Raw genomic sequence first — 15554 nt, 5'->3', positions numbered from 1 at the left:
TATTCAGAAATTAAACATTGCCCGTGGGATATATTGAAATATCTTAGTGGAACGAGGAATAACGGTGACCCACTACTTGAAATACGTATTTTATTGGTGGAAAGATGTCAATGACTTGGTTTTGGGCATAAAAGATAAATTGGCCAATTTCAAACGACAAAGGTAGCTGTTGGAACGAATATCAGCTGACATACCAAGATCATGTTATCTTGGCATGGCAGCTACTATATCTTCTTTCATCTGAGCATTTTAGAATGACACTTCACTTTTACCCAATATGCATACACCTATTATATACGTACAGAAACGATATCAATAGCTGTCTGCTTCGGTAATAACCTAGTCAACCGACAGTAGCTAAAGATGTAACACCTCGTAACCTTGAAGAAATAGAAATCTCACGTAGCCAAATTTGAAAACAAGAAAACTGAGCGCACAATTCAGCAAACAAAAAAAAAAAAAAAGTAAATAGAGGCTTGTTTCACTTCCCGTACCCCTCAAGCAAAAGACTCGAGATATTCCAAAATTTAGTGAATTTTTTCGAGAAAAACCAGTGCACGTCGGGCAAGCAAAAAGGAAAAACCAAAAGACTCAATCTATGAACAGATTGTATCCTACGAGGAGATCCACCCACCAATCAATCAACCATATTAAATGCTCGCTACCAAGTATCAGAGAGTCGTGGTCGAAGTCAGAATTTAATCTCTCCATAGTATCAGGTGGTCATACTCCGCTTCTTTCTCTTAGTAGGCAAAATAATGAACCCGCCTCCCACACGGTCTTGAACTTCACCGAAATGACTCAATATCTGCTTCCAGCTGGCTTTGGAGTCCCCGAGCCCAGGATAGGTGATCACATTTGAAATCTCCGTTGACTTATTGGTTTGGATCTCAAGCATCAAATCGTCAATAGTGTCATTGGTTACGAGTTTGACAAACACCACTTCTCTCATTTGACCCAGGCGGTACAAGCGACAGAACGCCTAGTAAATTTTGTTAGAAATTTTCACAATTCCGGTATGTCAAGGGTTGTACTAACCTGCTCCTGGGCTGCCTCATTCCACCAAAGATCCACAAGTATGCACTTGTTGGCAACGGAAAGGTCAAGACCAGTCCCTCCTGTCTTCATCGTTACCACCATCACTTTAACCTCCTCATCAGTCTGAAATTTCAAAATACTGGAATCTCGAGCTTCCATTGACATGCTGCCACATAACTGTTTCATGTTAATATGTGTCAAGACATAAATTTTCAATCTTACTGGATTGAATTAAAAGCTTACTTGATTGTATTGCCATTGTTCCTTGGCGCACATACCAGCAAGAAGTCTCATGGTGCCGAGGAATTGGGTGAAGATGACTGTCTTCATAGCTGGGTCTTCTTTGAGCCAGTCCTTCACCATACTTCTGATTTTGCTTAACTTGGTGCTGGGCATCTCTGTTCCAACAATCGAAATCCAATCCGGTATTTCATTCTTAGTGCTCTCGTTAACTGGCGTGGATTTGGATCCGGAAGATCGTTCGCTCCACTCTGTGATACCAAAATGGCGCTTTCGATTCGCTTTTTGTTTTTGCGCATTACTTGGAGATCTTTTGCGCTTGTCTCCCGTCTTCGGCAACCGACAGGCGCTTTCAGACTGCAGCAGAAGATCTTTCAGCTCGCAGCGAACGGCCTCTTCGATCACGACCTTGCAGATACAGCAGACTGGAAACTCAGAATCCGAATTTCCATTTTCGTCTGGCAATCCATTATAGCAGTCGATGCAATAAAGATGTTTGCAAGATGTCAGGATCGGCACATCGGGTGTTTCTTCACAGCGGGGACAAACCATGCGTGCCGCATATTCTCTCATCTGGACATCGCCAGGAAGATCTGCCAGCATCCTTTGAAAAGCCAATTGAAGTTTCATAAAATCGCCAGAAGGTAACTTGACGACCAAGGGATCCAAGAGACCTCGAGTAGTACGAGTAGGGGATCCTCTAAGTAGCCTCATCAAAACTTTGTGGATCTCTGGTGAAATTTCATCTCCAGTATCCCATTTCAGGCTTTCCTTGTTCCCCGGTCTCTTCAGTAGACCTTGCAGAGCTTCATGAACAGTCAACAGATGACTTGTGAACATTCGAAGTTTGAGAAACATAGTGAGAACACAGCTCCACTGCCTCTCATTTTCATCGGCAAATGCTAATATTGATTAACCAACCATACCTACGTGGCTCATTGTCAGCTTAGGGATTCATATATCTCGGGCTTACCATTAATTTTCTCGACAAACGCCTGCTCAATCATGTGGTAAAGCTGGGTTTCCACGTTGCAAAGGTCCAATTTCTCAACCTTTTCAGCGATCATAGGCAATTTGATGATGGGCAATGTGAAGAGTCGACTGTTATGAGTCATTCGATGGACAACTGTACGTAAAGTATCGATGAGTTTTTCACGGGTCTTCTCGTTCATCTGTGAGTGATTTGAGAAATTGTCAACAAAATAATATAGGAAAATCCCTTGAAAAGCCATCTGGACATATTGGTGACGTACTTTGCTAAAGTTTTCCTCATATTTACTGAAATCAGTGATTGCTGGCACGTCAATGAAATGAAAATAGGGAAACAGCTCCTCGATGCAACTGGTATAATCAGCAGAGCCCATATCGACCAAGTATTGAAGAAGACTCACTTGTGCAAAGGCGTACCGCTCACAACCCATTTATGCTGCCCTATAAGACCACGCACGGCAATAGAAGTGTTCGAATCGGGATTTCTGATGGTGTGGCCTTCTAAGGGATCGAGAGTCAATATGCAGGAGTCCTCGATGATATGTTGAAGAATGAGAGAATCCCTACCGTCAAGGATGATCCGATGCCATGGGACTCGATGCAGACTGCCGCGATTTTCAAATTCTTCATTCCAACAAGAACGAATTTGGTTTGCTAAAATATGTTGCGGCACCTTCAAGCTCGGATATGACATTCGCACCTCATCATAGGTAGCGATTCTATTCGAGTAAGCGAGTGAACTCCACGACCCTGGGTGCTTACATACACGACATCAGTCCGCAGCATGCTAGTCACATTATTGTTCGTTGTCGACTTGGAGAGGTTTCGATATTCAAGAAATGTTCCAAAAACCTCACTTTCGAAAAAGCGATCGATTTGCGCAACCCTATCATTTGATTCTCAAGGGTTATTGATTTGATTCAAGTTAACTAAAGGGCTTTATCGCTTACCAGTGACTTCGCAGGCTCGGCGGCACAACAATCAATGTTGGATTCTGTCCGTCAAAATTTTGGGCTCTTCCATCCAAAACCACTGCCAACGTAGTCACAGTCTTTCCGAATCCCATAACATCGCAGAGGAGCCCTCCTAGCGGCGCTTTGCCACCTTTCTCTCGTGAACGCTACTAAAGTTAGCGAGCGTTTTGTGAACTTTTACATTTGAAATTATCAAAGACCCTACCATCCAGCCGACTGCCAAAATCTAATATTCTTGTTAGTGGATATCGAAGAATAATATCAATCGGAGCGACGTACCTGGTGATTCATGAGTCCCGTTTTCAGCCCCTTCATCTTCCATCCGCCTTTATTATCACTTTTTGGCTTATGGGAAAAATTGTCGATTGCGCGAAGGATATTCTTTTTGTCAGTTGTTGCCTTTTTCTTATCCTCAGGGGTCAAGTTCGGAATATTTGCAATCAGCTCGTCTAGGGCCTTGACTCTGTTGCCGCTTTTAAACCCCGGGATTGCAGCCGAGGCTTCATTTTCTTGAGCGCTCGAAATAATTCCACCGCTTTCAAAGATTTTCTCGAGCTCCAATGGTGCAAGTCCGCTGGTAAGTGTCTTTCGCTTGCCAAGAGTGGCTTTTTCAAAGCTCTTTTTGCCTTTCATTCTGGCATTTTTGATCAATGCCTTCAGCCCAACTTCCATCGATCGCTTCCGTTCCTGCGCAGTAAGCTTGACCTTTCTCTTTGGTGCACTCAGAATTGGTTTCCGGGGATTTTTGATCTTCGGCCTCGTCTTCACATGGTCAGGATCCTCTTCAGAGCTTTCCTCGCTGCCCTTATCATTGCTGTGCTCTTCAACTTTGTTGCTGCCACATTCCTCTTGGACAGAATCATGATTTGCGCCAACCAGGTCCAGTGTGTTGATATCGACAAGGTCCAGATAGGTTGCTGCATCAGAATCACAGAAGCCCGGCAAACTTTTGTAACCAACGTGTTTTCTCGAAACAGAGTCGGGGCCTTGAGAGCCTCCACTGTCGGAACCATTGTCAGGCTCCATCTTGAAGTGGGAGTGGAAGAAAACTGAAGGTTTCAAATCGACCAGATAGTCAATTTCCAGCCAGTCAGATGGACAAGATCTCAGCGATGGGTAATCTTTCAAGGTAAGAGTTGGCCACAATCTTCGAAGCGTAGGAGTTGAACAAGATACTTACTGAATACTTTATCTTTCAATGGAAATTGAGAGATTCAGATTTCACCATGAGAGAAAAAAATCCAATGTAAGTTTGATGTGCAGGCTGGATATGAGAGGGTCTTCAACTGAGAAGTAGTACTTGAGCTATTGACCACGAGATCAGGATTCAGAGGTCACGGAAGTTCCCGTTTGTGTCTGTGTGTGCCTCAAGCTCAAAACAATAGCTTGAAGCTAAGGGGCCGAAATCAGTAGCAGTGTGGAAGATACCTGTTAGGGATCTAGGTAGAGTATAAATTGAAACCTTTCAAGCTTGGAAGGATCAAGTCAAGTAGAGATGTGGGAGGAAGTAGAAGGAAGAAAGAACCATGGGAAATGTTTGACGAATATATACTAATTTATACTATTTTACATTCGAGACCACGTGGTTGAGCGTTTGGAGATGTTTGATTTAGAGCCAGAATTTCTTCAGCATATGTTCACTTTCTCGTTACTCCTGCCCTTTCTACACCCAGTATCTGCTATGGAAATAATACCATAATGACTCAGATTGGGTGGATGTAGGGCTATGTGCCAATTATTTGGACATTGAAATGCCCAATGCAATTTCTCAACCCCTAGAAGTATGTAGGTCTACGGGTACAATTAAGGTAGTCTTCTCACCTCCCCAGGGCATATATACCTGCCCAAGTGGGTGCCTAGGTAGCTACTTTACTGGAAACTTGCTGATTTTACCCACTATGTGTTGCTTTTTAGGTATTAGAAGGCTTTCAAATCAATTTTAGATCCTCATTGATTGAACTAGAGAGTGATTTCGCCAACGATCGCAGCGCAGCCAACCCTTACCGGTTCTGCTTGATTACTTCTCTGTGGAAGTACTAGATGACTTGACAACGACATTTTACCCATAAATCTTTCCATGGGCCACTCTTACGTGCACGCTTACTTTCACTTTCCCTTTTACCTGCAGGAAGTGCTTTACCAATGGCAACGATTCGAACATATCAACAGCAAGACACTTTTCAAATCTTGAAAACAGATGCCTATCCGACAGTCATTTGTAAACCAAATGAGCCCGAGTTCCCCAACTTGGGAAGCAATAGCTTGCGAAAATTCTTGGCTAAGAGACCCCAGGAAGCATGCGTCGAGATGTGGATAACGAGGAGACCAGAACCTGTTAACAGCAAGGCTGGCTCCATACGGAAGCGGTTGAGAGAAACTCGTCGGAAATAATGTGCGTTATTCAGACGATTCTTCATGCCAGGTTAGTCCTACTCTTGCATTTATTTTGCCGATCTGAAATTCCCCTACTGAAACATAATACAGATCCATCAGAGTCAGGTGGCCGATGATAAAGTGCAATTCCCACGAGAGAAGTTCACCAACTTCGAAACGCTCGCTGAAGCCTGGATGCGGCACTTCTATCACGAAACCTGCAGAAGATGATGTGGACTGGTGATGGATCCACGACTCGGCCCGTCGAGGCAACGTAGCACGACTTAGATCAGTTGATGAAATGAGGGAAAGAAATTACCCAGAAGGCGATCGGTTAAATAACCTCTGTGAGTGATTAAAGTCAAGATGTTCCTATTAGTAGTGAATACCTAATTAGACGTCTATACTTATCCTTATAGACTACATATCGAACCTATTCGGGGCTGGTTTATTCAGATCGCCCACAATATCCGCCTCTCGTCATCTCTCTAGCATTGCACTCCAGGGATCACCATCTTCATCTCATAACTGACTACTACTGATGAGGGCTTATGAGCTGGCACCATAATTCAAGTGATCATCTTCCTTACTCAACCCTTTATCTCATTTACACATCTCTCGTTCCAAATATTCATCACATTAACTTCATTTTCACGACTCCATTACACCTGCCTAGCAGCAACAATGTCTGAAATGTTGATTGGCTTCGTTCTCGGGTCTGTCTATGGGTTGACCTTAGCTTGGTCTTTTAGAAATCTGTTCTGTCCATGTGTCAACCGTACTTCTTTCCCCGTGATCTTTTGGATCTTCATCAATGTACACGTTTTCCTTGCTTTCATTTATTTCCTTTGTTTCTCGCCATGATGTGAGATCTCGCTTTCCTATCCTTATTCATACCTTTCCTGGGATCGATCAATGCTGATGACATATTCAGTTTACAATTCAGGAACCTTGGAATTTACCACCACCGTCATTGCTCCTTATATGATCAAGGATCTATCTTTATCAGCAATAAAGCCATGAACGCAGACTAGCACAATGAGCAGTCTTTCTGTTTTGGAATTTTAAGCTTATTGAGTAGAAAGATATGTGTGAGCCAATTGAAGACTTTCTTTGCCCACCAAGCAGGTCGTTGGCCTTATCCATACAGCCACTCAGTCAAAATGAAATTATCTCCATTCTCATGTCTTCAGTATATCACTGTATGTACCTTTTTGATTGAGTAGCAGGATGGGTACAGAATACCTAGGTACGTGGGTGTATGATCGTTCGATGTCTGGTTGTCAAATTGTATCTAGTTATAGAAACCCTTCCTTAGAAACAGAATTTCAAAAATAGACCCATTACAAAAAATAAGAGGTCAGGAAACTGGAAGAGTGTGATGATACACAGGCCAATGGAGATAGGTTTGAATTTATTACTTGATTATTAAAAAAAGCACGAGAAGACTTCCTTTGAGTTGAAACAATATCTGACAAGACCGATTGGGGAAGGAAATCCAAGTCCTAAGTTTTCAAAGAAGTGATTTGAGCCGGGTTGCAATTCTTTTCTTAACTTTGACGCAGGACGCAAAAATCAAGGCTGCAGTGCTAGAAGGTGAGGATAATAAAAGTGGACAGTGACAAGAATATTCATGAGAAGAGGATAGCCTGGATGGAATTCCATGTTCTTGAGTGAAATGTAGCGATCCTCAATCGGTTTCCTGTTCTTGTGCCTGTATCATACCAGCATCTTCTGCTTCTTTGAGCAGAATAATTTTTTCTATCATCCTGTTCATAGCAGCTTTATCTCTGGCTGCCTTTCGTACTGCTCGTCTCTCAGCTGATCTTGCAGCTCTCACCTTCCACTCTGCAAAATCTTTTGCCGTTGCTGTCTGTACCTTGTCGAAAGCATTCGTTGGCCTTCCACAATGCAAATTCTTTCTCACTCAGTCTCTTTGCTCTTTCAATATTTGCCAAGAAGTAAGGCTCACAGATTTCATCGCCGGGAAAGTGTCACTGCTCGCATTTTATACAGTGGACAGACTTGTCGAACTCATCTTGCTCTGACTTGGGCACATGGTTGTATTCAACTTCATGTTCTCAACCTTAAGACCCTGCCGACGTTCAACTTTGTCTGAAAAGAATATCAGAAGGTGTTTTAGCTTCTCTTGTTTTGGGTCCGAGGAAGATGAGGTAGGAGCATCTTCTACCTTCCGCTTTTTGGATTCCTTGACCGGGTCTGTCGCCTGCGGATCATCTTGAATTTCCATATCAACACTCTCGATCTTGATATGAGGAGTGTTCTGGGGAGACGAAAGGTCGCTATCATAAGCAGGTTGATCACTTGCTGGTTTCTTCTGGGAGATTTTTTTTCATACGATCGATCCAAAAGATCCGGGGGAGGTGACTGATCGATTGCCTCGGCCATTTGGGGACAGCTAGCAAGATTTAGACATAACACGTCCAGGAGTTGTGGCTTAAGACGAAAGGTTTGAAACAAGTAGTGTGTAAGGGGAGAAGTGAGAAGATAAAGAGAGAAATTCGAGGGGAGGACTCTTTGTGAAAGGTGAAGTTCTGGAGTGGAGGGGCACTTCCTAATTGCAATATTCCAAAAACGAAACAGGTCCCAGGTATTGGTAATGCACATATATTGTGCAACTGGCGTGTTAACTTTCAGAATATTGATTACCTGGATAAAAAGCCTGAACTTTTGGCACTTCTGGCTTAGTTATATCGAATATTTTCTCAACCCGAGGTAGTCTAAAAACAACGGTGAAAATCACTTGTAAACAAATGAAATTACGTATGCTTATTGAGATCTTCAATCAGAATGAATTAAATGTAAACCCAAACATGATAAACCTCAAATGAACGCCTTAAACAAGTAGACTGTGTACCGGGTATCATTAATTATGCAGTCGCCTGTACGGCTGAATCGCCGACTAGGGAAAAAAAGCAAGGAGCAATAGAAGATAGATCATGACATGGGAATCGATGGAGAGCTAATTTGTTCATCCAAGCCAGGCACAACAGGGGTTTTGATATCTTCATCATGCGGGAAAGCTCGGTCTGGAGCTGACACGCTAGTCGCACGGGACGTGACGGATTCAGCATCAGCAACCTCGGACATGGTAAAATTGGACACTGATTCCGCTGGCTCGTATGAAGCTGACACCGGGCTTGTGGGTTGCTTCTCGGGGGTTTCAAGTGGACCTTGGACGGCTTCATAGAATAGCATGAAGACGCCGCCTTGGGACATCACATGGCTCTCACTGACCATATGTACATCATCATCGCTCAGTCTATACCATCTTTCGGCCTTTTCCTTTTCCCCTTCCGCCTGGAGAACCTCGTCTGGAATTTGGGCTGGGAAAGTGGATGTGGGATATTTTCGATAGCAAACGTAGTGCCCGTTCTCATGACGGCCATAGTGTGTTATAATAGCTCGAAGTTCATAATGTCTATTAGACGCCCAGACTGATTGGCCTGGCTCCGGAAGCATGGACTGGCAAGGGTTTGTCTCCCACTGCTCAGTTGGACGTTCCGATATAGACTGATCTGATTGAGTACCAAGACACCAATTGTTCAAGTCCAAATATTGAGGAAACTTCACCGTGGCGTAGTTCTTTTTCAGCATCCCTGTCATTTCGTCAAAAAGACTGCGGTTTATATGCACGACAAGACACTGAGGAGATCGTGCGACCACAGCCTGTCGAGACTTGGTTGTAGACACCCGGTTTTTCGATGGGATATGACACTCCTTTGCCAGTGTTTTTTCGGTATAATCATCTTCCTCCAGGGCAGTTTCGACAGCTTGGAGCCGGGTTCGAGCAGAATTTGCCACGGCATCAGGCAGTACACGAGACGGCGTGGATTCATCGGCCAGAGCTGTAGTTTCCAATACCCCATCTAAGAGGAACTTTAGCTGACCTTGAGCTCGCAACAATGTGCATTTAGCACACTCAACGCCTTCGATAGGTTCCAAGCCCATGTATTGATCCAAACAATCGCGAACATCATATTGCATTCTGCCTCCAAGTGGAACAGTAAGGCAGTTAAAAGGGATGAGAGACAGCCCTTCTGTATATCCACATTTCATGCACCCAACCCGTTGCGCAAGTAGTCCCTCGAGGGGATTGCGAAAGGAAGATTTCTCAATATTATGATCTGATTCAGACTCATGAGTACAAATGTTTCTGAGGGTATCACCATCCAAGCCAGCCATTTTCAATCCCACATTCTTCGTTTGACCCCGGGAAGCTTCTTGGATCTCAATGTCGATTTGATCCACAAGTTTGGAGAAATACTCTTGCGCATCCTGTTGTTGCCAGCTACTCATGGACTTCAGATCTGCAGGAATCCATAGCTTGTTTCCGTAGTTGGATGCTCTATTGAGATCGTCAATTATCTCTTTGAGCGCTTGGTGTGTCGATAATGAACCCTTCTCTGCAAGAATGTTCACGTTTCGTCCCAAAAATTGCGCAAGTGATTCCAAAGACGCAAGACCTTGGATGATGCTATTTTGATAGCAAGAGTTGTCCCAGTTCCCCAGTCCCGGGGGTATGGCGTTTCGGCTGTTTCCAAGCAAGGCGTTCCCAATACCTGAAAGCGACCGTTGTCGAGAGAGCGGGCTGTTTTCAAGACTAAATATCCGTTGAATAGACTCGCTCTTTGCATGGAAACTCATCCGAGAGTGGCTCGAAGAGTAATCCGATGGCGACATGCGAGAGTCGAGTGCGACGAGCAAACGCGATGGCGTTAATATGACGATGAGAGTCCAGGCAGCTTGGATCAGCGAGATCGGCGCAAACCCAAGTTGGTCTATAAGCAGGTACACAGAAACTAAAGCGAGGAGAATGTAAGATGTGTTCTCTTGTAGGACTGAGGAAGTGGCCTCATATTGGCTATTCGGGTGAGCGTAGTGGATGGGGTCTCGGCGAACATTCATGGCTAAAATAAGAAACAAGGAGAGCCGAAGCAGGTAAAAGGTAAGAGTTTGGGCATGAGATGTGTCGCAAGACCGTTCAACCACGGCAAAAGTCACGGCGGAAGAGGTAGCATGTAGGGATGAGTGAAGGGGAAGGATGGCGCTTATTTCAAGGTACTAGTGAGTGAGTGAGTAATCACGTTTTTTCTCCGCAAATCAATTTTTTTTTTATCGATAGTCTCCACACACATCAGATCTTCCTCAAAACAGATATTTAATCCCACCATGGCTAAGAACAAACGTGAGTATTCAAGACTTTACATATTATTTATATTTACTCTAACAGATTTTTTTAGCCAAGGCCAACTCTCGTGCCGCAAGGCGCGCGGAATCACCGAGCCTGAATGTCGACCGATCCCTGACCACTGTCCCGCGAGCCGAGTCTCCGACTGCTGAACATCCTTCTGTTTTGACTGATCGTAGAAACTCTGGTATTCAGAAAAAGCAAAAAGGAAAGAAGCTTTCAAGAGCGCAGCGTCTGAGACAACAGAAAGGCATGGATAGGGCCGAGGCCGTTATGGATCAACTTGAAATCAAGAAAGCTAAGAGTTTTGTTCGCGCAAAGGCAGTTGACGCCCGAAGAGTATGAATTTCCTATAAACTGCCCTGTTATTGATAAATGTGCTAAAAAAATCCCTATTGAAGGGTGATTGGGAAGACCTGAACCGAAAGGCCGCCGCCTTGTTGGCTGCTCAACAAGCTCAGGCTAAAGCTAAAGCCGAAGCCGAAGCTGAAGCTGAAGTCAAAGAAGTCCACGATCGCGACGGCGACGAAGATATGGACGGCGATACAACACCATTTGTGGGCGCCGTCAATCCATTCGAGTCACAGCCGACAAACGCGGCTTCCAATCCTGTCACAGAAACTCCGATGCTGGCTGACGAAGACGACGATATCACTTGAACGAAGCACCCCGATGAATATTCCCTGGTAATTACCTTCTCGGCCTGAGCTGGTTGATCATCCGCTCAATTTCAGTTGCCGCGGGGCCAGATGCTTTGTTCCGGAGAAGCTCGAGGGTCGCAACGTCCTTGGCCTTCTGTGCTTCTTCTCCTGCCTTGACGATCATGCCACACTTCACCCACATTTCGATCCGCTCAGCGACAGACAAGTTGGTGCATTTGGGCACAAAAAGCGATGATAACTTTGTATTTCCGGCGCCAAGGACTTCGTTATAGAAAGGCTGTACTACGGTGTCAGTAGAGATATTATAGACAGAAAATTTGGGATTTGATATCTTACCTCCCACCCGATTGGGGACTTCTTGACCTTGCCAATCTCTTCCAATTCGCCCCAGTCGCGTTTAGCCACCAAGGCTCTTAGTCTCAGCCACCAATATGTCTTCTCTAGCATTTTGAATTCACTCTGCAACTTGCTCGCTCTCTTTCCATAGCCAGCTCGAATGAGCCTGTAGACTGTCTCGTTCAGGCTGAGACCGAAATACTCGGAACTGTCAGCGAGGTCCTTATCCAAATTTTCTTGAATCTTCAGGAGCTGAGAGGACTCGGCTATCAATTTTTGCTGTAGCACTACTGTCGGGTCCTTGGAATCTGACAGCAGACGCGATGCCAAATGAAGCTTTTCTGTCTTGCGTTTCGAATCTTTCTCCTTCAAAGCTTCAGACAGCAGCACATTTGATCCCTCGATCGGCTGATCATCTTGGTAGTATAGATCCTTGAGCAACTCCGTGTCCTCATTCCGTGCTGCAGTTTCAACCAATGCAGAAGCCACGGGGCGAGTGTTAATCACTCGAAAGAAGCTTGCCAGAGGTAACTTGGTCTTCATGTGCAAAAGAACGAAATTGACCAGATCATCATCACCGCTATCGATTGCTTTGTCCAGCGCGACCTCATCTTCCTCCATGTTTAATAGTAGTGGAACCTGCTTGCCAGCTCGGGGTTCGTGGTTCAGGAGTTGGGTAGCCAGATGTGATCGGCCCTCATTGTAAGCCGTTTGGGCAATGGCCTCGAAGGAAATGCCTGGCTTGCCATCGAGCTTCTGGACAATGAGTTTGCAGACAGCGTCGTCATCGACCGTGGAAACGCGAACCTTCTGGCTAGCCCAATGGACATAAATGCGATCTGCGGGGATTTGTAGATACTCTGAAATTCGTATGGCAAGGAGGTACTCATGTCGACTGATCAAACGTTCAATGAGTCCCTCGGGAGTCAAACGAAGATATTGCTCATATGAAAGTGGCAATCCGACTTTATAGTCCCTCACTGCTGTCAGGACTCTCAGCTTTTCAGTCATTTCCACGAATTCATCGCTATTGTAAAGTTCCAGGACTGATTTGCCGAATGATGCGGCCTTTAGGAGACGTTTTTGCCAGTAAGCATCAAATTCGTGGCCTGCTGCTTTGACGCACGTGTCGACTGCTGCAGGCAGACTGGAGCGAATCCGTTGGATATTTTCATCGGCCTTGGGTGATTTTTTCTCGAGCTGGTCCACGGAATCAAGGAGAACCGAGGCGGGCGAGGAAGATCCCAATCGAAATATTTCCTCTGTGACACTGTTGACCTTGTGCAAGAACTCGCAAGTGTCATTCGTGATGAGGCGAACTCCATCAAACTCGGGTATAACATGCACTCGGCCATCATAGTAATATTTGGAAGCGACAGCACCAGGTCCGACTAGGTGAAGTTCGTCTTCCCATGCCAAAACGACAGCATCATCACCACACCAGTTTACAGAGCTCGGAGGAACTCGAGACCTTGAATCGTAATCGGTGAGCTTGTTTTGAAAGTCGCTGCTGACAACCCATAGCCTGCCCTCTGCGGTGAAAAGAGCAACGAATCTTCCGGTCGGGGAAACAGCCACATTTTTAAAGGGACCATTTTGCAAGATCTTGTCTTCGGCCTCTGTGGAATCCACCAAGAAGACGGTCTTGTCGACGGCAAGTAACACCTCCACGGAGCGTGAAAGTGTCTGCGCGGGTGGTACCAGCGACCAAGATGAAACCTCACCTTCAGGGCATGTAGCGAGTGGTTTGGAACGTGGCTCATCGTACTTGGAGACGGATATCAACTGGTTGTTTGACAACAAGGCCACTAGCCCCGATGCCCAGAACTGACATGCTCTCACACCATATTCTTCAGCACCCTATGTATTGTCAGTCGATATAGACCATCGGATAGGTAGAATTGAAGACTTGCTTACGTTTCCAAGAGAAAAAGAAGTGAACTCGCCATCTAGGCCGTAATAGCGGCGAACTGTACCGTCTTCGCTAACTACCAGGAGCTCCTCTTTGTCGGACCAGCCGAGCCCACGAATGGTGGCTTGTTCCCACTGAATTTCAGTTAGTTCAATTCAATCCGAAAATCCTCAAGGGAATCAAACCTACATTAATGCGATTGATCAGCTTGCCGGAGCAGGAATAGATATCGATGCTCGATCGGGGAGCCTTCTTATCACGGAGTCTTAGCGGTTTACTCTCATCTCGGTAGAGGGCTACATGCATTAATCATTAGTTCTGGATCCCTTTGATCTCCACTTAGAACATACCGATGGCCCCTCCGTGAGGTGCGCCCGCGACGATGTAGTTCTCTAGTTCAACATCCCCGTCGAAGATGGCTTCGTACACGGGAACTTTGCGATAAAAGCTGTCACCAACTTTCTCCCAGTTAGAAAGGGGGTTTGAAGGTGCCATTATTGGAGGGCAAATGTCATGAACAATGGCCTTGGAAGACCTTCCAACCCATGCCCCGTGTTGATGTTGGCTGGGAACTGCCGATATGAAGATCGCACTAGTCCGGATTAGGCAGGATATATTGTTGCCTTGTTTTTAAGACATCAAGGCATTAACTTTCTATACTCGATTACAAGAGTCAATGATAAATAATTAACCTAGGGAATTTTGAGGATACAAGGAGCTGGAAGTAAGGATTTAAATCTCCAATTGCATTCAGATTCGGTGTATTTCACCACAGATCCAATTCGTAGTTATCAATCCTTTATAGAAGGAACACAGCGCAAAGGTTGACAGTACCTCTAAGTCATAACATAACGCAATAAATGGCGTTCTTTCTATCCTTGAATTGAAACGGGTGATAAAATTTCCCCACTCTTCTCAATCTTGTCTTATTCCACTTCCCCACGGTTCTGCGCAACACATTTTTCAACAGAGATACTCTGATACTTCAAGTATCGCGGCAGCCAAGACTGGAAGTTGCAAGGAAAAAGAATTTTTGGTCAACATCTGCATCAAACCACAAACAAATAGCATGTGCCTTCTTCCAGACTCTCCATGGGAGGAGTTAGCTATCTCAGCAGCTCATGCACGAAGTGGAAGTCACGATCTCCGCGCCTCGAGATACGAGCTCCCCCCACACACACATTTGCCGATCAAGAGGGAATCTCCTCCTGAATGGCTAGATGTTGCCGAGCACAAAGATCCTCAATTCCCTTCACGATCTTTTGATCTACGTCAGTCGTATCAGTTCTCCAAACCCAGGTCTCCATTCGCAAGTCAGCGAAGCCGAAATCGCTCCCGTTCACCACCGAACGATAACTGGCGTCTGCGCATTCGATCAAGTCCACTTTCGAGTCCTAGTACAGCAAGGAAGTACCGTTGTAGAATCAATCTTCCTGTCCGCTCACCCTCGCCACGCTTACCACAAGGAAAACCTGAATCACACAAAAATCTGGATCAAGCCGAAAATATGTCTCAGGAATATCTTGCGAAGACATTTGCGCATCTGCGAATAGAGCCAAAGAAAAAGCGAAAAAAGCCAGTTCGACCACTTCCAGCTCACTCACCCTCGGCACCAGAAAGCCATCCACCAGACGAGCCTTTGGGCCAGATCACAGAGATCGCCCAGGAAACTCTTGAGATCGCCCTTATGCGTCTGCACATTAGTTCGGCACCATGTTAACTCGCTGCCACCCCCGTACCGGAATAGCCTTCAAATTTGAAATGGAAAGATCGCATGACTTGACTCGTGCGCTGGTGTGGTTATGCTCAACATATAT

General features: G+C 45.2%; 6 protein-coding genes across 6 annotated transcripts; 2 read left to right on the top strand and 4 right to left on the bottom strand.

Moving 5' to 3' along the window:
• Positions 1-715: 715 nt before the first annotated feature.
• Positions 716-4268, bottom strand: N7495_005935 (putative SNF2 family helicase; the record flags this gene model as incomplete). The annotated part of the gene is made up of 10 exons (XM_057208586.1): positions 716-982; positions 1039-1215; positions 1282-2180; positions 2252-2450; positions 2532-2619; positions 2670-2987; positions 3035-3154; positions 3219-3388; positions 3448-3468; positions 3522-4268. 10 exons carry the CDS (start codon positions 4266-4268, stop codon positions 716-718), a joined length of 3006 nt encoding a protein of 1001 aa, XP_057062360.1.
• A 3355-nt stretch (positions 4269-7623) lies between these two features.
• On the bottom strand, positions 7624-8024 carry N7495_005934 (uncharacterized protein; the record flags this gene model as incomplete). The annotated part of the gene is made up of 2 exons (XM_057208585.1): positions 7624-7918; positions 7975-8024. 2 exons carry the CDS (start codon positions 8022-8024, stop codon positions 7624-7626), a joined length of 345 nt encoding a protein of 114 aa, XP_057062359.1.
• Positions 8025-8573: 549 nt separating this feature from the next.
• N7495_005933 (ubiquitin-specific protease UBP1) lies at positions 8574-10544 on the bottom strand (the record flags this gene model as incomplete). The annotated part of the gene is made up of 1 exon (XM_057208584.1): positions 8574-10544. One exon carries the CDS (start codon positions 10542-10544, stop codon positions 8574-8576), a length of 1971 nt encoding a protein of 656 aa, XP_057062358.1.
• Positions 10545-10808: 264 nt separating this feature from the next.
• On the top strand, positions 10809-11486 carry N7495_005932 (Alb1 domain-containing protein; the record flags this gene model as incomplete). The annotated part of the gene is made up of 3 exons (XM_057208583.1): positions 10809-10824; positions 10880-11166; positions 11229-11486. The coding sequence occupies 3 exons, from the start codon at positions 10809-10811 to the stop codon at positions 11484-11486; spliced, it is 561 nt and encodes a 186-aa protein (XP_057062357.1).
• Positions 11487-11517: 31 nt separating this feature from the next.
• On the bottom strand, positions 11518-14232 carry vp16 (tethering complex subunit VPS16; the record flags this gene model as incomplete). The annotated part of the gene is made up of 5 exons (XM_057208582.1): positions 11518-11766; positions 11826-13685; positions 13743-13871; positions 13927-14033; positions 14088-14232. 5 exons carry the CDS (start codon positions 14230-14232, stop codon positions 11518-11520), a joined length of 2490 nt encoding a protein of 829 aa, XP_057062356.1.
• Positions 14233-14806: 574 nt separating this feature from the next.
• N7495_005930 (uncharacterized protein) lies at positions 14807-15457 on the top strand (the record flags this gene model as incomplete). The annotated part of the gene is made up of 1 exon (XM_057208581.1): positions 14807-15457. One exon carries the CDS (start codon positions 14807-14809, stop codon positions 15455-15457), a length of 651 nt encoding a protein of 216 aa, XP_057062355.1.
• Between the last annotated feature and the right edge of the window lie 97 nt (positions 15458-15554).

This window comes from Penicillium taxi, assembly GCF_028828555.1.
Source record: "Penicillium taxi strain IBT 34144 chromosome Unknown utg000004l_segment0_segment0, whole genome shotgun sequence".
Taxonomy (NCBI): Eukaryota; Fungi; Ascomycota; class Eurotiomycetes; order Eurotiales; family Aspergillaceae; genus Penicillium; species Penicillium taxi.
This window is presented reverse-complemented; position numbering and strand designations above follow the sequence as displayed.